Source organism: Procambarus clarkii, chromosome 20, assembly GCF_040958095.1.
Source record: "Procambarus clarkii isolate CNS0578487 chromosome 20, FALCON_Pclarkii_2.0, whole genome shotgun sequence".
In the NCBI taxonomy this organism is placed as follows: Eukaryota; Metazoa; Arthropoda; class Malacostraca; order Decapoda; family Cambaridae; genus Procambarus; species Procambarus clarkii.
The window spans coordinates 22337079-22358467 of record NC_091169.1 but is presented as its reverse complement, the minus strand read 5'-3'; the positions used below and the strand labels follow the sequence as shown (position 1 = coordinate 22358467).

The 21389-nt window shown below is 43.4% G+C and overlaps 1 protein-coding gene across 16 annotated transcripts in view; it reads left to right on the top strand.

The window, feature by feature from the left end:
- Nucleotides 1–21389, top strand: part of LOC123755482 (protein fantom) — a 79707-nt gene that overhangs the window by 43503 nt on the left and 14815 nt on the right. For 14 of the 16 annotated variants that reach the window (XR_011229184.1, XM_069327676.1, XM_069327684.1 and 11 more), the window contains 6 exons: nt 2647–2775; nt 7565–7991; nt 10713–10897; nt 12265–12384; nt 16412–17059; nt 17972–18110. Coding sequence is in view for 15 of the 16 variants with exons in the window: in XM_069327676.1 (XP_069183777.1) it covers nt 2647–2775; nt 7565–7991; nt 10713–10897; nt 12265–12384; nt 16412–17059; nt 17972–18110 (1648 nt within the window). In the remaining variant the exon portion in view is untranslated. The remainder of the gene's footprint in view (nt 1–2646; nt 2776–7564; nt 7992–10712; nt 10898–12264; nt 12385–16411; nt 17060–17971; nt 18111–21389) is intronic. The other 2 variants (XM_069327687.1, XM_069327688.1) reach the window with 1 other exon arrangement.

The window sequence follows — 21389 nt, the reverse complement described above, 5'->3', positions numbered from 1 at the left end:
ACAAAGCAGCTGGCCCAGATGGCGTTTCACCATGGGTTCTGAGAGAATGTGCATCTGAGCTCAGCATTCCACTTCACTTGATCTTTCAGGCATCCCTGTGTACAGGAATCGTAGCAGACGTGTGGAAACAGGCTAACATAGTTCCAATCTACAAAAGTGGCAGCAGGGAAGATCCCCTCAATTATAGACCTGTATCATTGACAAGTGTAATAGTGAAAGTATTGGAAAAACTAATCAAAATTAAATGGGTAGAACACCTGGAAATTGAAATAAGTTTATTGAGGTAAAATACACACAAAGGGATGAGGTAGCTCAAGCTATTCTCACCCCGTTAGAACACCTGGAGAGAAATGATATAATATCAGACAGACAGTATGGTTTTCGATCTGGAAGATCCTGTGTATCGAATTTACTCAGTTTCTATGATCGAGCCACAGAGATATTACAGGAAAGAGATGGTTGGGTTGACTGCATCTATCTGGACCTAAAAAAGGCTTTCGACAGAGTTCCACATAAGAGGTTGTTCTGGAAACTGGAAAATATTGGAGGGATGACAGGTGAGCTTCTATCATGGATGAAAAATTTTCTGACTGATAGAAAAATGAGGGCAGTAATCAGAGGCAATGTATCGGAATGAAGAAATGTCACAAGTGGAGTACCACAGGGTTCAGTTCTTGCACCAGTGATGTTTATTGTGTACATAAATGATCTACCAGTTGGTATACAGAATTATATGAACATGTTTGCTGATGATGCTAAGATAATAGGAAGGATAAGAAATTTAGATGATTGTCATGCCCTTCAAGAAGACCTGGACAAAATAAGTATATGGAGCACAACTTGGCAAATGGAATTTAATGTTAATAAATGTCATGTTATGGAATGTGGAATAGGAGAACATAGACCCCACACAACCTATATATTATGTGAGAAATCTTTAAAGAATTCTGATAAAGAAAGAGATCTAGGGGTGGTTCTAGATAGAAAACTATCACCTGAGGACCACATAAAGAATATTGTGCAAGGAGCCTATGCTATGGTTTCTAACTTCAGAATTGCATTTAAATACATGGATGGCGATATACTAAAGAAATTGTTCATGACTTTTGTTAGGCCAAAGCTAGAATATGCAGCTGTTGTGTGGTGCCCATATCTTAAGAAGCACATCAACAAACTGGAAAAGGTGCAAAGACATGCTACTAAGTGGCTCCCAGAACTGAAGGGCAAGAGCTATGAGGAGAGGTTAGAAGCATTAAACATGCCAAAACTAGAAGACAGAAGAAAAAGAGGTGATATGATCACTACATACAAAATAGTAACAGGAATTGATAAAATCGACAGGGAAGATTTCCTGAGACCTGGCACTTCAAGAAAAAGAGGTCATAGATTTAAACTAGCTGAACACAGATGCCGAAGAAATATAAGGAAATTCACCTTCGCAAGTAGAGTGGTAGACGGTTGGAACAAGTTAAGTGAGAAGGTGGTGGAGGCCAAGACCGTCAGTAGTTTCAAAGCGTTATATGACAGAGTGCTGGGAAGACGGGACACCACGAGCGTAGCTCTCATCCTGTAACTACACTTAGGTAATTACTACTTATAATCTTTAAACCCTATATCTATTTATATTTTAATCACACTTTATCTCAATAATCTGTCTAGACAATAAAAGTAATCAATCAATATTGCTGATAGGCCTCCCTTCCAGATAAGGAGGGCGGGCCATACTCGGAGTTCAAGGGCCGAGAGCACCGCTCGAGGTCAGTTGGCAGTGTTTGTAACAAGGGTCGTAACAACAGTGTAAACAGAGGCAGCCATATTGGTTGTAGTGAACTTGTACTCACAAGAGGGCCTCCCACAGCAACACAAATTTACTCCCAGCGTATCCTAGAAAGCAATGTGACTCCACTTATTCAATATTTACAGCCGAGATTATACAACTTAAGATCAAAGGGAGGTGCCAGTTTGGTTAGTCTATTAGTTAAGATTATTTGGCCATTTATTCTGTGACTAGGATTAATCGTTAAGGTGCAGGGAGACACTAAACACAAGGGTAAGCCTCATTAATATAACAATTTAAGTTCATGTGTAACACCTGTACATGTATGTAGTCATCAGATATTACGGTGTATGGTATCCCGAGGTGAGTGTGATTGCATGAGACAATTTGAGCTGGCCACATCAGGACACCAAGATGCCATTAATCACAGGAGTGCACGTGTCCAAGAGTATCTGATGTATGATGATCAGCCATTACTACTGAAGCAGCTGAGGCCATTTAAATATTTATTATATAGTATGATCTAATACTTAATAGTAATTACATCTACCGTTTAATTACGGTAAGATTAAAATATGAAATGTCCCCAAATGTGTGAAGGGAAGTTTATTGGTGACAGTAAATTATAAAATGCAGTCCGCTAAGAAGTAATAAATACAATCTCTTGAATTAATACTCAAAACAATCACCGGTCGATTTCCCCACAGAAATCCACATTAACATGCAAGTATACAAACTGTTATCTAAGAGTTAATATTCATCAATTGTTATTTTAAGATATTAGTATATAGTAGCAGCCTAAAGTCAAACAAGTTTGACATAATAACTGAATGTGACATTGTGTTTGAAATATATTTGTTCTCATTCAGGATACTGAAGCCCTGAGAGAAGCCCACAGCGAGCTTCAATTGGTGTACAGGGAGAAGATGCTGGAGCTGGAGAAGATAACATCAACTCTCACCTCACATTCTCAGACTTACAAAGCTTTACAGGACCAGGTTAGCATGGTATTCCTTACATAATTCTTTGTACAGGACTCTTGAGTCCCAACACCAAATGCCTTCCTCACTGAGGGCTCCCCATTAGAAAGTGGTCGACAAACAAGAGGGCCTCATAATGATTATGAGAGAGATTATATTAAGAGTGGATAAAGATAGATCATGACTGTTGGTACTTGGTGACTTCAACTTGAAATCCGTAGACTGGGAGGCCTATGAATCAAGAACAGAAAACTTTTGGACCTGTAGATTCGTAAGCCTCATCCTCACGTGGGCGCCAATCAGGACGCCTGACAGCTGAGTGGACAGCGCTTTGGATTCGTAGTCCTGAAGTTCCTGGTTCGATCCCCGGTGGTCTAGGTCGAGGACTGTGCCGCGGGGATGCTAAGCCCCAAAATCATCTCAAGATAACCAAGATCCTGGGGACATTCATGTATCAACACGTTAAACAAGCTACGAGGATGAGGAAAGGGAATGTTCTTCAATGCTGTATTTGATATTCACCAGGAAAGAGAGAGTTGACATTCAGTACCTTCCTCTCTTGGGTAAAAATGACCATGTCCTTTTGGAAATAAAGTATACAATGTGTTATAATCTGGAAGAGATTGAGGAAAATGAAGCAGTTGAAAAGCTTGATTTCAGGAAAAAAAAAATTCAGGAAAAGGCACCGAAAAGCTAAGAAAGTTTTTATTGAATTTGACTGGATTCAAACCGACATGCTATTCGGAAGGCAGTAAATGAGATGTATGTATAAGAGCTCCACATAAGAGGTTGTTATAGAAACTGGAACATAATGGAGGAGGGACAGGAAGGCTTCTAACTTAGATGCAAAAATTTTCTGACAGAAAAATGAGGGCAGTAATCAGAGGCAATGTGTGGACTGGAGAAATGTCAGGAGTGGAGTACCACAGGGTTCAGTTCTTATACCAGTAATGTTCATTGTTTACATAAATGATCTACCAAAAGGATTGCATAATTATTTGTCCATGTTTGCTAAGATACTATGGTAGATAAGAAACTTAGATGATTGCCATTACCTTCAAGAAAACCTGGATGAAATAAGTGTATGGGTCACCACTTAGCAAAGGGAATTTAATGTGAATAAATGGCATGTTATGGAATTTAGAATAGGAGAAAAATAGACCACACACACACAATCTACAAAGTATGTGAAAAGGCTTTAAAGAATTCTGATAAATAAAGAGATCTAGGAGTGGTTCTAGATAGAAAATCCTCACCTAAGGACCACTTAAAGAACACTGTGTGAGGAGTCTATGCTACACTTTCCAATATCAAAATTACTTTTAAATGCATGACTGGCAAAATATTAAAAATGACCTTTGACCTTTGTGAGACCAAAGTTGGAAATATGCAGCAGTTATATGCTGCCCATATCTTAAGAAGCACATCAACAAACTGGAAAAGGTGCAGACATGCAACTAAATGGCTCCCGGAACTGAAAGTCAAGAGCTACAAGGAGAGGTTACAGACATTAAATATAACAAAACTAGAAGATACAGGAAAAAAGGCAATATATTCATTACTTACAAAATATTAACTGGAATCAACAAAATTGATGAAGAAGAATTCTTAAGACCTGGAATTTCTATGACCTATTTTTCTTGATTTAAGCTAACTAAACAAAGCTGCCAAAATTTAAAAAAAAATTCACTTTTGCCAACAGAGTGGTAGATAGTTGGAACAAGCTAAGTGAGAAGATGATGGAGGCCAAAACTGTTAGTACTTTCAAAGCATTATATGACAAAGAGTCCTGGGAAGATGGGACACCACGACTGCAGGTCTCATCCTGTAACTACACTTAGGTTATTACTAGAGCCCTGACAAGTTACTCCCTCTCCAAGGCTTCCCAACAAAGGGTGGCCACAATAGCAGGGGCCCCGACACCATACTCACTCCCTGGGTCTCTCTATAATGGGGTGGCCATGGTACTAGAGCCTCACTACCATGTTCCCTCCTCTCCACACAGTCCTTCAGTCCACGAGGCTCTATTACCACACAAACCTTCGCTGTTTCAACTTAATTCACTTGTAAACTATTGTACAGTGCATAAAATCTTTTAAACATACTTAGTTCCAATGTTATTTTACAATTATGAAATGATTTGCAAATATGTTCTTAAATTTTCGCAAATCTGAGAAAAGTGAATCATTATTGTACGATGTTTCGCCTCCATGCTCAAACATAATTGTACAAGGTCTAAATATTGGTAAAAATTCTTTTAAACTTTAAAAAATTAAAACATGACAAATATTATTAAGCAAATATTGTTATCAGACAATAACAATCAAATACATATATTGTACACAAAATGACGAAAATGGATGTGGAAATATTCCAAATACCATTGTCATAATACATGTTTCAAACACCTGAGCTGCGTGGTATCTAGTACTGTATGTTGTCTCTGTATGCACTTTTTCTGTGGGAAGCCCCAACGGCTCCCTGGAGCTATCAGACTAATGTGTGATGTTATTAGACTGGGGCATTAGCTATGGAGTTCGACCTACCAGGGACCATGAGCCAGAACCTGGCCCCTTCAGAGAGGCTTCAGGGAGCAATAGCCCTGGAAAACCCCCCCTGTGGTTGGGGGTTTTCTTTATCTGCCATCAACCGGGGTTAGGCACCCAGAAAGGTGCCTAACCTTTCTGAACAGAGAGGCAGAACTCTCTTCAATCCCAAGGAAACAAGTAAACGTCACACTCCACTACCGCACCGCTCGTCCGCGCAGCTCCCCCTTCCCCAAGAGGGGGAAGGGGGAGCCCCGGACCCCCGGCGCTGGCTACTCTGACCTCCAGCTCGTCAGCTAACGTTATCCAGGGCAGAAGGTTCTCTGACCTTGAATTCCAACTTGTTTGACTTTCAGTAGTACTGTAGTTTCAACCAGAATAGGGGGTTTGTTTTGGGATGCTTACCTTTCTGGGTGCCTGAGCTGGTCGATGGCAGACATAAAATGCTCCAAATCACATGTGCTATTGTATAGGTCACTGCTCCTCGTGCCTCTGTGAGGAGGGGGGGGGGGGCAGGTTCTGGCTCATGGTCCCTGATAAGCCTATGAACTCCATTCACACTGACTGATGCCAAAGTTTAATACAGTATATTACATATCAGCCTGGATAGCTCCGGGAAGCCCCCCTAGTCTCATCCAGTAAATGGCGTTTCATTACATTCAACGCTGGTTTTTTGTTGGCATTGGCCTCTAGGGGGGGTCGGGTTGGGGAGCTTCATGCTTTTCTCTGGTGCAGGGGGGGGTTCTGCTCTTTTGGTCCTGGTGGTAGGTTTGTTCATTTGCAGCCTTCTCCTTCTTTCCTGGCAGAGAAAGAGACGGCTTTTCTCAGCTTCGGTGGCTGGGATGTGCTTTGGGTTGATCTGGTTTCCCTCGTTCCCTGTTCTAGGGCTCGGGTCTCCCAGGTCATCTGCAGGGTTATTAAGTCTAGCCAGCCTGCGGTCTATCCTTGTGCCCATGACATTAGGAAGTTTAAAGGCTGCCGAGTATGGCAACATGTCTTGGGCTGATATTGGGGTGAGGGGATTTTGGAGGTCAAATAGGGTCCTGGGTGCCCATTAATTGGTTAACGTCCATGCTCCTGGGCATCCCTGTGCAGCTTTGAGTCGCGGGTTGCAGCCAGTTGTCTTGACTTTGCGTTGAAGAGTTTATAGCAGCTGCCTCCCGGGTTATCTTGAGGTTATCTTGAGATGATTTCGGGGCTTTTTTAGTGTCCCCGCGGCCCGGTCCTCGACCAGGCCTCCACCCCCAGGTAGCAGCCCGTGACAGCTGACTAACACCCAGGTACCTATTTTACTGCTAGGTAACAGGGGCATAGGGTGAAAAACTCTGCCCATTGTTTCTCGCCGGCGCCTGGGATCGAACCCAGGACCACAGGATCTCAAGTCCAGCGTGCTGTCCGCTCGGCCGACCGGCTCCCTTAAGCCTGTCTCCCTCGGGTAAGTCCCTCTTTTCCTTATCTTTGGTTATGTAACTCCAGGGAGCTGTAGGGGCTTTCCACAGATAACCAGCATTGAATGTAATGAAACGCCATTTTCTGGGTGAGCCCCGGAGACTCCCTGGCACCCCTCCCTCTCTCCAGTTGGCGTTTTTTTGTGTTTTGTTGCTTAGCTTCCGAACTGGAGGTCTAAGTAGCCAGCGTGGGGGTCTGAGGCTCCCCCCTCTCCCTCTCGGGGAGGTGGAGGGCTGCATGGACGAGCGGCACTGTGGCGGAGTGTGACGTTTGGTTGTTTACTTGGGATTGCGGGAGTTCTGCCTCTGTTCGATTTTCATTGTACGTTTCTTACCATGTGGGATTTATTTTGTTATGCCTACCTTTCTGGGTGCCTAACCCCGGTCAATGGCAGATAAGGAAAACCCCCAACCACAGGGGAGTTTTGCAGGGCCATGTTTTGCAGGGCCATGTTCCATGTTTTGCAGGGCCATGTTTTGCAGGGCCAGGGTTTTGAAGGGCCAATGGTGCTGTAGACAGCACCATTTCCCCATCATGTATGCTATACCTGCTTGCCACTCATCCTCTTAACTAGTACATACTTCAAATTTTGTACGTTATGGTCCCCAGCATACAAATTACAAAATACTATACCGTAGACCAGAAAAATAGTGCTCACAACTACAGTATTCATTTTTCAGTGTTTCAGTAGGTTAGGCTAGGTGGGCTGCTTGGGTCGTACATTTCTGGTTAGGTTAGTACTTTGCATTTTGTATGTTGTGGTAAATCAAGAGAATGGGCTGATGCTTGAACTAATGTATGTTTCACTTCAGGTGACAAGAGTTACTCAGGAATCTCAAGATATGGAAAATGATCTGCGTTTTACGATCAAGAACTTACAGGAGACGATCAAGAGGCGTGATGAACGTTGTGAGAAGCTGGAGCATCAAATGCTGATGATTACGGACAAGGGCCTTAAGGAAAAGTTAGATAGTTTGGGTCATAACCTAACACGAACGGTCAGTCTGGGCAAACATGACAATGTGCTGGAGTTTCACATTGACAAAGTGGCATTTGAAGCTCCTGAATTTAGTCAGTTAAAAACATTTGTTTCTTGGACAGTTCCATTCTCTCTGGAAGATCCCTTACAGCATACAAATGTTTCCATAGGTACCGATGCCCGTTACAATTATTCCGCCCTCTACAAATTTCAGATGAACTACAGAAATATTGAGTCTCTACGTGAAGATAATGTAACAGGTAATATAGACACGTGTTGCTGTGTTGCACTCATTTATATTTAAAGGATGTTAAAGCTTAGCATATGTTGCCTAATTAATTATGCTTAAAAATTATTATCATACACTATTTTATAGTACAGTACTTGGTACTATTGTCTTGGTTTTATTGCTGCAAAAACTATTTACCATATACAGTTGAGTCCAAATGTATTTATAATACAATATTATGAAAATTTACAATTTCTTTACATTTGTGCAAAATTAATGCTAATAGGAAAATTCTTGCTTATTAAAGATTTTATTTTTCTCGGGGGAGACCTTTTTGGCTCCCTGAAGCTACCACACTGATACAGTGCCATACTACTAGGTGCCATCAGTCATGGGGTTCTTATTGGCCTACCAGAGACCATGAGCCAGAACCTGGCCCCTCAGAGAGGCGCAGGAGCTGTGGCACTGAAAACCTTATATGTCTATTCAGGTCTGCCACCACCAAGGAAAGGCACCCAGAAAGTCTTCGAAACGAAACAGACTAATGCTTTATTAGAAATGAGCCTACAGCCTCAAAACTGCTAAAAGAACTCTCCCAACACTGTAAAGAAAGGACAGAAAATTTGTGAAACTAGTCACCTCACCTCACCCCCCTTCGTTTGGTGGGAAGTGGGAAGCAGCCTGGGTCAGCTGGCTTCTCCACCATCAGTTCTTATGCTTATGCCTTTCTGGGTGGTTTCCTGGTGGTGGTAAGTATGATTACACTTGAAATGTAAAGTTTTCATAGGCCATTGCTTCCTGCACCTCTGTGAGGGGACCAGGTTCTGGCTTATGGTCCCTAGTAGGCCAATAAGAACTCCATGACTGATGACACATGATAATATGACACCGATCAATATATGATAACTTCAAGGAGCCTTCGGGGCTCACCCAGAAATTAGTGTTAAATTACATTCAACACTGATTTTTACGTAGCTCAGCCTCTTCTTGAGGGTTGGTCTGGTGACGTACTTCGTTAATTGGAACTTCTCCTCTGCTCTTTGTGTCTGGAGTTTTGATATGGTTGTAGCATCATTTTTATGGCATTCAGGTGGCTGAGTGTGGGGGTTTTCTTTTTTACTTCCCCGACTGCAATCCGTACGTCGCCAATGTACATGTGGCAGACGCTTCACGAAGCTGTCGGAATTAGCAGAGAAAATACGAGAACAACCGTACAGGGCCTGGGAGCAAGGTCGAATTAGTCCTTGAGGGTCTCTTCTCAGACTAGCCTCACCTGGTCCTGCTCCACGTTGATCGTTGGAATCTCCTCAATGATTTAACACTTTAAGGGACTCCTAGGGTCCTCATCACATTTATAGCTTAGTGAATATAGGCAGCTTGGTGTTGAAGACACTTAGAGCTGAAGGCTTGAGTAAATAATTGGCAGTATTCAGAAGTGGTTCAACGGAAACACTGCATAAAGCTTAACAGTAGTTTATTTACTAACTTGGGTCTATGTTCTCCAGTTCCACATTCCATAACATGGTATTTATTCACATTAAATTCCATTTGCCAAGTGTTGCTCCATATACTTATTTTGTCCAGGTCTTCTTGAAGGGCATGACAATCATCTAGGTTTCTTATCTTCCCTATTATCTTAGCATCATCAGCAAACATGTTCATATAATTCTGTATTCCAACTGGTAGATCGTTTATGTAGACATTGAACATGACCGGTGCAAGAACTGAACCCTGTGGTACTCCACTTGTGACATTCCTCCAGTCCGATACATTGCCTCTGATTACGGCCCTCATTTTTCTATCAGTCAGGAAATTTTTCATCCATGTTAGAAGCATACCTGTCACCCCTCCAATATATTCCAGTTTCCAGAACAACCTCTTATGTGGAACTGTTGAAAGTCTTTTTGAAGTCCAGATAGATGCAGTCAACCCAACCATCTCTTTCCTTCTAAGATCTCTGTGAAACCGAGTAAGTTCGTTACACAAGATCTTCCAGATCGAAAACCAATCTGTCTGTCTGATATTATATTGTTTTCCTCCAGGTGTTCTACCCATTTAGTTTTAATTTTTTTTCCAATACAGTATTTTGACTATTACACTTGTCATTGATACAGGTCTATAATTAAGGGTCTTCCCTGCTGCCACTTTTGTAGATTGGAACTATGTTAGATTTTTCCACACATCAGCTACAACTCCTGTAAACAGGAATGCCTGAAAAATCATTTGAAGTGGAATGCTGAGCTCAGGTGCACATTCTCTCAGAATCCATGGTGAAACTCCATTTGGACCAACTGCTATGTTCTTACTTAGCTCCAAGAGCATGTTTTCCACTTCATCTCTAGACACCTCTATGTGCTCTATGTTGTTCTCTGGAATTCTTATTAAAGAATTATTATTCTTTTTTTAATATTATTCTTTTTCATTATTAGGGTGACTCATCAGCTGCATGTGGGGTGCTTGTGGGAACATCTTTGGGGACTGCCCCATCCAGGTTATTGGGGAAGGCAGCTGTGCTTTTATCTCCTTTCTGCACATTTAGATATATTGTGTAGCCTCTCAAGTTCTTCATTGGTTGTCGTCCTCCCTACCTGCAGTATTTTAAAATCCTGCTTAGCCATGTACTCCACTCCTTAAAATCATTCACAATTTGGCAGAGACCCTGGGTCACCTCTGCTGCCATCTGGTGGCAAGTGTATCCGGTGGTGGTTTAGAATGAGGAATTTCATTATATTCAATCCTGGAATTCTTGCAGTGTCTGTGTATATTCTTCATGATTCGGGTCATCCAGCTAAAGTTGGTGAATGCCGTTTGACCTTTAGTGAAGTGCTCGACCACCCACGAAATACCCTTCATGGCACTGTACAAGTGTTGGTGAACTTTGATGATGCTGAAGACATGCAGCACTTGCCTGCAGGACTAAACTTGGAGCCAGGACAGGTACCACATCATGGCAATCAATTGGATTGCAAATCATTATTAATTATGGTATCATATAACAGCCCATCCTCCTGTTTTGGTAGTAAAGTACTAATAGTAACGATGAGGACCATAGTATATATACTATGTGTTGTGTTGTGACTTAAGAATGGCCAACTTTAGAACACCTTTTGGAATGCATCCTGTTTGTTAGGTGGGAACTGCTTGTCCTTCTATTAAAAAAAAAATCACCAAAACTAACAAATAAATACTCTTTAAAACTACAGTGGCACCTCGATTTATGATTGCCCCGACTTACGATAATTTCGAGTTACGATGTAAATTTGATAGAAAAATGCGACTTGACTTACAATAGTGTCGTCGACTAACGATATTTGTTGGTACACGTTTGGGTCGACCGAGCGCGTGGTTCCCAGTCACGCGGGCGGACCTGCCTCAGTTTACTAGAGCTGCTCGCTTAGTGACGATCACGCCTATAAGACATTCCATTTTTGTGGTGATTTTTTGCTTTTTGAACATAAAACTGATTATTATATATCATGTCATGGGTCCCAAGAAAGTCGGTGGTAAGGTAAGGTTCAAGGTTCAACCTAAGATTCAACCTAAGAAAACAGTTGTGAGAAGAGGCAGTAGAGGATGTCCCTTCCTCATTAAGAAAATGTGTGAAGTATGGGAAGAACTGCAAAGTTTTGTTGAAAAAACTCACCCAGATAAAGCTGTAGCAGGCCATTGCATTGACCTTTAAATGACAATGTGATGTCTTACTACAGACAAGTGTTAAAATGTAGGGAAAAACAAGTGTCTTTAGACAGATTCTTAGTAAGACAAGCAAGCAGTGAGCCACAAGCAGGTCCTAGTGGTATGCAGGCAAAACATGCCAGAGTGTATCGCAGAAAAGTCATCACTGTCTGATGTTATAATGGAAGGAGACTCCCTTTCCAAACAGTAATACCTCTCCTCCTTCCCCCCCTTCATCACCATCTTCCATACACTATCAAGAGTCCTCCATAAAGGTAAGATAAACATATGTACTGTATTGTAGTTAGAGAAAAAAATTGTATTCAGTATAAAATGTATTTGTAAGTTAATATTTTGGAGGGTGGGGAACGGATTAATTCAATTTCCTTTATTTCTTATGGGAAAAATCGCTTCGACTTACGATATTTCGACTTACGACACGTCTCTGGGAACAGATTACCATCGTAAATCGAGGCCCCACTGTATTTAGATATTTTGAGCATTGCGGAGCTTAACACCAGCTTGTTACAAAAGAGAATATACAGCTGTTTAATATACGGTAATATTAATGGTGATATTTAATATATTGTACGGTGATAATATTAATTAATCACCTCTGTTGTGAACAGGTGATTGGTACAATGAATTACTGGTTTCATTTGCAACGACCTTGTGAGGAGATTATTGCCCAGCATCTCCGCACTCTCGGGGTCCTCGTGACAACACAGCAGCAGCAGTTTTTTCCAAAGGTCTTTGATTTCTCTATTGTATTATTATTATCTTAATCCATTCTATTATTTAGCAACTAGTTTTCAGTATAGTTTATGGCATTTTATATTAGCCAAACATTTGAATTATTCTTAATACAGTTCTGGTGGCTAGAATGTTGTACACGGGAGATGTAGACACTGTATAGCCAAGATAAATGGCTATATGAATATATCTACTTTATTAGTAGATGAAAGAGCATAATTATTACATTACTATCCTGACTATGGATAGATGAATGAGCAAAATTATAACCTTACTCTCTTGACTATTGGTAGATGAATGTCGATTTTACTTAGGGTTGCAACTGTGCAATGTTGCTCACAAATACTTCCACTTTACCTAAGATGATGTGAGCAAGGCATCCGAGATCTGGGGTGCACTTTACCAGATAAAATGTCCAATTGTTCGGAGATCCTTATCAGTCAGCTTCCACGACCAACGTAATTCAAGGTTTATACGAAGTCCCCAAACCTCAGAAATGCAATACTGTATAAGGGTCCTTCCTAGGGTCTGTCTATATAAAAAATTGATTTGAGCAGGGCCTAAAAATACCCTTGCACAGTCAGGGTTGCCTTCCCTGGGGTGTTCAGGACACACACACCCTTTAGGGAACTGCCTCTCTTGGGGTGGTCCTCACCCGTCAGGTAAGCCAGTGGTCTGTGACTTCTGTCTTTTCTTGGGTTTCAGTGTTTTTTGGCTGGTGGTGTGCACTGCAGTCTGCCCAACCTGTTATTAAGTAGTTAGGACATAACTTAGGCTGCACATTTGCCATGGTTTGGTCTTTGGGTTTTCCTGGTGTTTTCATCATTTATATTTTGTGTTCATTTGCATCTTTGGCTTGGGAGTTCTGTCTTTTGACTTATTAGACTAGCCTAGGACATGTTCAGTGGAACCCCTTTTCTGTCCCCTTGGCTTTTCCTTTGGCTTTGGGTAGTCAGGTTGCCTGGATTGATAGGGTTTACAGCATAGTGGACCCCATTGCCTGGGCTTCCTACAGAACTCGTTCACCTTGCAGGCCCTGAAAAATCCCTGTGGGCTTGGTTGTACTATGGATACCTCTTCTGAGTCCACTCTTGCCTTGTTCGAATTTGAGGGTTGTTCATCGTCTGTGCCACCTGGTGACATTCATACTTTCCGCTTCTGCCATGCTGCCTGTTGGGTCAGTGACACCTTTAGCCTGAGTCATGTTGGACTTGTTCCCCCTCCCTCTCCACCCTGTGTGCTCCAGGTCACTCATTTCTCTATGGAAGTCCAGAGGTATCAAGCAGCTGTCACTCTACATTGCAGGTTTTCTGTTTTGCAGCGTGCCAAGTTTTGTGCCTGGTTGGATGCCCCCGATCTGCCCCATTTTGTGTCTGTGGTGCTGGCAGCCAGATTGGGTGTGTTTCTTCTTGCCTTTTCGTCCTTTGTCTGATTGACACAGCGTTTGCTCTGTGTGGAAGTCTGGTTCTCATGGTTCTTGGCAGACCTTTTGCAGGTCCCCCCTTTGATGGGGTGATGGTGGGAAGACTGGCTCATTTTGCCCTCACATGGTCCCACAGTTTGTGGGCTTTTTGGATCATGTCTTGCTCCCTTTGGTGGCATTAGGTTGTCCTGCCTACTTTTTGGGGGATTTGGGGCTATTGGGTCTGGCCTCTTCTCCTTCCCTTTGTCTGGTTATCTCGGAGTGGGTGCTTTTGGCCATGGTTGAAACGACCTCATCTCTTCTCTGGGTTTCCCGCCTGTTTACAGTCCCGGAACGGGATTGCGGGGATCTGAGATACATTCTGGTTCTTACCCACCTGAACCAGGTGATACCTTGTCCCTCCTTTCAGATAATTACATTTTTCCAAGTCCAGCTTATTCTGGAGCTGGGCACTTGGGCGATTTCCCTGGACCCCAAGGATGCTTATTGGCACATCCCTATATATTCGGGGTTCAGGGATTGGTTAGGTTTCATTGTAGGGCGACAGGTTTATCACTTCCAGGCTCTCCCGTTTGGGCTGAATCTGGCACCTCACATTTTCATGCGAAGGTACAAGAGTAACTCAGGTCATGGTGGTCCATCTTCATTTGTTTGGTCTTCAGGTGTTGGCCTACCTTGACAATTGGCTGGTTTGGGCTCCCAGCAGGTCTACTTGCCTGCTAGCCAGGGATCTGGTTCTTTCTCAGCTCACCAGATTCGGGTTCCTGGTGACCTGGCCGAAGTCCCAGTTGGTTCCGTCTCCGGTTCGGACCTGGTTGGGCCTAATTTGGGATTCTTGGTCGGCATCACTTTCCCTGTCTCCTGTGGCAGGGAAAGTGTTATTCTGGCTCCTTGGATGTTGACCCTGCCTTAATTTTCAGGTGCTGCTTACTCGGTGTCCTGGGCATTTTTTGCAGTTCCGCCTCTTTCAGGTGATTAGCCGAGTGATGTTCACCACTGATTTCGTCTTCTCTTCTGCTCATCTTGTCTGGTGTGTTGACGCATGGGGTTCACCCCTCTCTGTGGTGTTCAGGTGGCTGGTTGAAGGTGTCCTGTCCCACCTGCAGTTCTTCTGGCAACAGTATGCACTCTCTTGGCAGTCTTTTCACCTTTGTCATTATTCTTTGGTTCTGACCGGGTTGTTTTGTCCTTTGTGGCTGTTTCTTGATCAGTGTCTTTTACTGATTGCTGTTGCCTTTTCTTGTGCAACATTGGCGGGGCTACTCATGCTTGCCTTCAGAGTCGCCTTACTTTTGCCCCCATTTCGCATGCTTTCTTATGTTCCTTTTTACTTCTGGCATGCTTGGGCTTCTCTTGATCTTACATGGACTCTGGACCGGGTTCTTTCTTTTCCTTCTGTTCATTTGTGTTGGCCCTTTTAAGTCCATGTTTTGTTTTCTTGGCCCTAGTGGGCATTTTCTAATTTGCCGCCGGCTCCTTTTCTGGTAACTGTTAGGTCAGCAGTCTTCCGGGGGAGTTTTTTTTTTTCATGGTTGCTTGGTTACCTCGGCTGGGGGTGCATGCTGCACTTTGTTTGGTGTTGGTTTTGCTGCTGCCTTTGTGCCTCCTGTTCTGTTTTGGTGGCCTTATTGTCGGTTCTCTGGTTTCTCTGGTTCCCTGTTCCGGGCTTGTGCTTCTCAAGTTGTCCTCTGTGTCCTTCCTTTTTGCCAGCCTATGGTCTGTCTTTATGCTCCTTATGTCCGGTTCTCTGTCACTGTGTTCGGGCATGTTCTTGGGTCATTTTTTGGGTCCATGGGGTGTATTTGCACCCAGTGTCTTATGCCCATTGTGAGTCCTTGGTGGACCTGTGTGCCATTGGGTGCTGTTTTTTGGTTGCCTGTCACTTCTTTGACTTGATACCTGCCGTGCTATCGTCTCCCTGATTGGTGCTCCCGTTTTGTCCTTCACTGAGTAGTTAGCTTCAGGGCTTCTACAGAAAACCAGTGTTGAATGTAATCAAATGCCTGTTTCTGGGTGAGCCCTGGAGGCTCCCTGACATCCACCTACTCCCAGGGCGTCGGCATGTTTTATCTTTATAGAAGTGGATGGTAGGAGGCTGGCTGACCTGGGCTGGCTCCCTCCCCTATATGAGGGAAAAGGTGGGGGAAACTAGCAGGAGGCTAGTTTAATGAAATTTTTGTTTTTTTCCTTGTTGGGGAGTTCTTTTAACAATGTTGGGGCTTCGGTTTCATTTTTAAACCATGCAGTAGTTTGTTTTATTTCATCTGCGTGCTTCTCTGGTGATGGGAGAGATGACAAACTTTAAATGTAAAGTGTTCATAGACCATCACTCCCTGTGCCTCTCTGAGAGGGCCAGGTTCTGGCTCGTGTTTCCCGGTAGACCAATAGAACTCCTCGAGTGATGACAACTAGTAGTAAGGCACTTAATTAGTGTGATAGCTTCAGGAAACCTCCGGGGCTCAACCTGAAACTGGTGTTTCATTACATTCAGCACTGGTTTTTTGGTGTAGAAAAGTTTTTGGTGTAGAGAAATTCAGAAGTATTTTTGGTTAAAATATTCAGTACAATATTATAATTAAACTATAATCTTATTATTGCAGGCTTCAACAGTTATCAAGTCAAAAAATCCAGTAAAAAGCAAGACTATTGTTAATAAGGAATGTGATGAGAGCTCGGCTGGTATCTTGTTCCCATCTGACACGCGCAGAAGACGAAGTAGTATGGAACAACCATCAAATCTAAAATGTCCAATACCAGCACCAAGATCTCAATCACATGCATCCCTTCTAATTGAGAAACAAGAAGCAAATCCACAAGAAAGCGAAGAAACCAAGTTTCACCAGGTGTCATTAGAATCATCCTCACAAATTAATGGAAATGAACCAGTAATGCATGTTCCAAGTAACACTGACAGTATTACGTTTCAAGAGCAGTGTTTACAGTCCAGTTCACCTCAATCATATAATAAAGAAAGTCTCTTTAAAGCCAATATAAATCAAACTAGTGATAATGATGACTGTAAAAACCACAGAAGTGTCACATCGAAAAAGAAGTATAGTTCTAGATGTGACCAATCAGGCGGTCATGATAAATGCAAGTCATCATCTGTGATGGATAGAAGAGCTGCCAGACCCAAGAATGCAGCCACAGTCAGACCAACAAGGCACTCAACTGGTGAAAACAGTAGAAACTCAGTTATTATAGAAAGTCACGCTACGCTCGGAGGACATCTCGCCAACCAATCACAGGTGCTTTTTTGTAATGCTTACCAAAATTAATGCCTTTGCCTACTTGTATGAAGGATTACATTTATGTTAAATGTTATGCGTGAGTAGTAGAAGTTATACAGAGTAGAAGGTCATGAGGAGAATAATATTATGGAAATCAGTTGGCAAGGAATGTGATAAGAGCGTGTGTATTTACTCATAATATGTGAAAGCACAGACTTCTTTGTGTTACTTGGCAAACTCTATATCACTCATTATTAGTTCATGTTGTTCATTTTGCTGTTACTCCCCTCCTCCTGCATCATCATCATGTATCCACTGTTACTATCCTCCTGCATCATCATCATCATCATGTATCCACTGTTACTTCCCTCCTCCTGCATCATCATCATGTATCCACTGTTACTTCCCTCCTCCTGCATCATCATCATGTATCCACTGTTACTTCCCTCCTCCTGCATCATCATCATGTATCCACTGTTACTTCCCTAGGTCTGGTAGTCTGATAGTCTAGGTCTGGTAGTTGTATTCACCTAGTTGTGCTTGTGGGGGTAGAGCTTTGGCTCTTTGGCCCTGTCTCTCAACTGTCAATCTACTAGTGTACAGATTCCTGAGCTTCTTGATCTCCATCATATCTACATTTGAAACTGTATGGAGTCAGCCTCCATCATATCACTTCCTAGTGCATTCAATGTACCCTCTATTGTAGTTATGGTACTGTCTCCATGTAATACCTGAGTCAGTGTACCAGGGAGCTAGATATGGTAGTTGTCTTTTCATGATATATTTGTAAATAGTTATTCAAGTTCTTAATTACTGCAACAATACAAAATCTTGGCTGTTAGCTGTATATGGAACTTGATAATTAGCTATGATCCATCATAATACAATACAGTTATCATTGGGTCTCATTGTAATAATTTTGTATCGCAGGTTTTCAAACAGCGAGCATGTTCGAGTGAAGAAAATTTGACGTCATCTTCACAAGACGGCAGTGACACGATGTTTGAAGAATCTAATGAGCCTGACACAGACACTGATGAATCACACCAGATTAAGATATTCCAAAAATGTAATTCTTTTTTTTATATAAAAAATTATGTTGAATTATGCACTAAAGTAATTATCTTTCCTAGCTACTGCAGTTAAGTTTTTGGCATAGATAAGATCTACAGTTTCATGTAAAAGGAGTGAGAACATTCAGGTAGGATGTTGTTTCTGTGGGAAGCCCCTTCGGCTCCCTGGAACTATCGGGCTAATGTGTGATATATTAGACCAGGGCATTAGTCCATGGAGTTCAGCCTACCAGGGACCATGAGTCAGAACCTGGTCCCCTTGGGATAGGTTTCAGGGAGCAATATCCCCGGAACCCCCCCCCCCCCTGTGGTTGGGGTTTTTCCTTATCTGCCATCTACCGGGGTTAGGCACCCAGAAAGGTAGGCATAGCAAAACATACCCTACATGGTAAGAAACTAAAACCGCCTTTCCTAATTTTTCTGTCCCGTCTCCAAATTGAGTATTGGCATTGGGAATATGACCTCATTTAAAATAACATCTTCAAGTTTTGTCTCCATGAGTGCAACAATGTCTGGTGTCTGCAGCTGTATTACATCACTTAACTCCAGTATCTTCGATCTCACTCCATCTATGTTGGTGTATGCAATCTTCAGGAACTTCCCCCTCTCCTTATTCTTCACTCCCCCCCTCTATTGATTTTGTTGGTTTGCCTTTATGTACCACATTACTAGTCTGCCTACTCCTATCACTTTGTAGAAAAAGAATTGATTTCTTCTTCATTCCTGCTCTCATTTAAACGTTTTGCCTTAGCGAGGTTCAGTTTCAGCTTCTCTCTGGTTTTGTGGCCCTTGTTTGGCCTTGGGTAGGGAGTAGTATTGTATTGGTTGGGGGTGCCAAGGTGTTATGAAGCCTGCCTACCTATGCGGCGACCGGTTCCTGTTTCCTTTTGGGACGTTGTATTTTTGCAGGGTTTTTCTTTTGTTTTTGTTATTCTTGTCTGGTGGGGATCTGCCTGGTGTGACTATAGTTCCACTTATATCAATTTGGTTGCCCTCTGCTAGGCCCCTGTGATTGTACACGTTATACATTTCAGTGTTTTGATCTCCCCCTTGTTAGTTTGGTGTTCTAACGGTTTAGCAGCACCTTGCCCGGGCTTCCTGTAGCAGTCAGCCTACAGGCTCTGGAAAACCCTGTCAGAGCTCGGTGGACTAATGCATGCATCTTCTAAGTTGCAGCTTGCTTGTGTGGGTTTGAAAGTTGCTGTGTTATCTTGAGGTTATCTTGAGATGATTTCGGGGCTTTAGTGTCCCCGCGGCCCGGTCCTCGACCAGGCCTCCACCCCCAGGAAGCAGCCCGTGACAGCTGACTAACACCCAGGTACTTAATTTACTGCTAGGTAACAGGGGGCATAGGTTGAAAGAAACTCTGCCCATTGTTTCTCGCCGGTGCCTGGGATCGAACCCAGGACCACAGGATCACAAGTCCAGCGTGCTGTCCGCTCGGCCGACCGGCTCCCTTGTGCCCATGTCTCAGGGTGACAGTCATCACTTTTGCCTTCGTCAAGTTGCCTGCTGGGGTCAACGACACCTTTGATCCCGGAGTCTTTGCGAGTCCTGTTTTCTGCTTGTTCTCCAATATTATTCTGGTGACATTACTGTTAGGGTACAGGTACCATCCATGTAGCATGCTAGGTTTAGGTTGCTGCAACATGCTAGGTTGGTTTCCCACCCAGATTACCCGTAGCTGCTCCGCTTTGATTATAGGGACCTGGACCTAGGGGCGTTAGTAGCTTTGACTTTGGTTCAATCCACGTTCCCTGGTCCTTCCCCGTGTTGTTCATCCTGCACCTCCTTTCCCTGCTACCGGCTCCCAAACATCTGAGAGTTTTGGAGTCAGGGCAGAGTTTAATTGATATTGAGACTCGAGCAGTTTTGGGGGCTGCCCCATTCGGGTCGGTGATGGAGGCATTCGAGCCGGCTCCTCCTACTGACGCTTTTGGGTCCCACCAGCAGGCCCCCTTATTTTCAGCCTTTTCCCTAGACTCTGCCTTTTTTTTCAGAGGTAAAGGGTATGGAGGACCGCCCTCCCCCCGGGCCCCAACTTATGGGCTGGGGAAAAGTTGACCTGGGGGCCTTGGGCCCCATTTGATCCCGCTTGGGTGTTGGTTCCCTCTTCGCGGGGCTTGTTGTTGCATTGGGGAGGGGTTTTCTTACCCCCCCCCCCCGACCCACCCCTTCCCTGTATGAGTATGATTTGGGGTCGGCTCCTCCTCTGGTTCAGTTCTGGGCTTGCTTGGGTTCCTCAGCTCCGTCATTCCGGTGGTTTTCTGCCTCTCAGATCTCGCCTAAGGAGGTTTTTGGTGGCTCTGGCTCTGTACCTCCTGCAAGACCCGGATTCCGCCTCAATGATGGGTCCGTCCTTGTTTAAGTTCTGTTTTGGGTGTGTTTGGAGGTTCCGGAGTTTTCCTGGCTGGCAGACTGCCCATTCTTTTCGTTGGGGCGTGGCATGGGTTCTGTCGGACCCCGCACGCTGGAGTGGCAAGAAACTTCTACCGTTCTGCAGGTTTATCTGGGGGGCAAGTTTGAGCGCCTTAATGCGTGCTTGTTTGCCCCTGTGCTTTCTTTGGATGTTGGCCTGGTGCAGCTCCACGTGCAGATTGCTACCCTTTTGGCATCCTTGGTTGCGGAGGATTTGCACACCCGTGGGCATTTAACTTCGGTCTTGTGCTTCCTTTCCCTTCTTGAGCTGTCTTCAACCTTGCTTGCGGAGGATGTGGAGGCGTTGAGTGCGGGACCTTTGTCTGGAGTGCTTGACTCGGCGGCTAAATCATCGGCCGTGCTGTTGAAGCTGTTTGCGCCTATCCTGAAGGAGACAGTATTTGTCTGTTCTTTGCTTCTCGCCTCACGTACCGTCAGACTATGCTCACTCTCTTTTTGGAATCCGCTTGGGCCCTGGCTCTTAGGTTTTCATAGCCTTTGTTATGACCCTGAGTTCTCGATTGGCACTGCCAAGAAACCAGGCTCAATAGTGTTCTGTTTATATTCGTGCAGGGACCATTCACTTAAGTATTTTGTAGTGATAGACCCTGACTGTTAGGGATTATGTGTGGGTTTTTGATTAAGTAAATTATAGAACATTAATTGATAGGTTGGGTTATGTAAGAGGAATATTTAATTAACAGTACAGACTTATATTCAAGGGATCTGTAACTTTGCTTAATTGATGGTCCCGTCTTCCCTGCCAGACGTAGGAATAACTTTGTTGTATGATAATTTGATATTAGTATAATGTAAAGCTAGAAGTTAGTTGTACTTAGAACTTGTTCAAGTAGCAA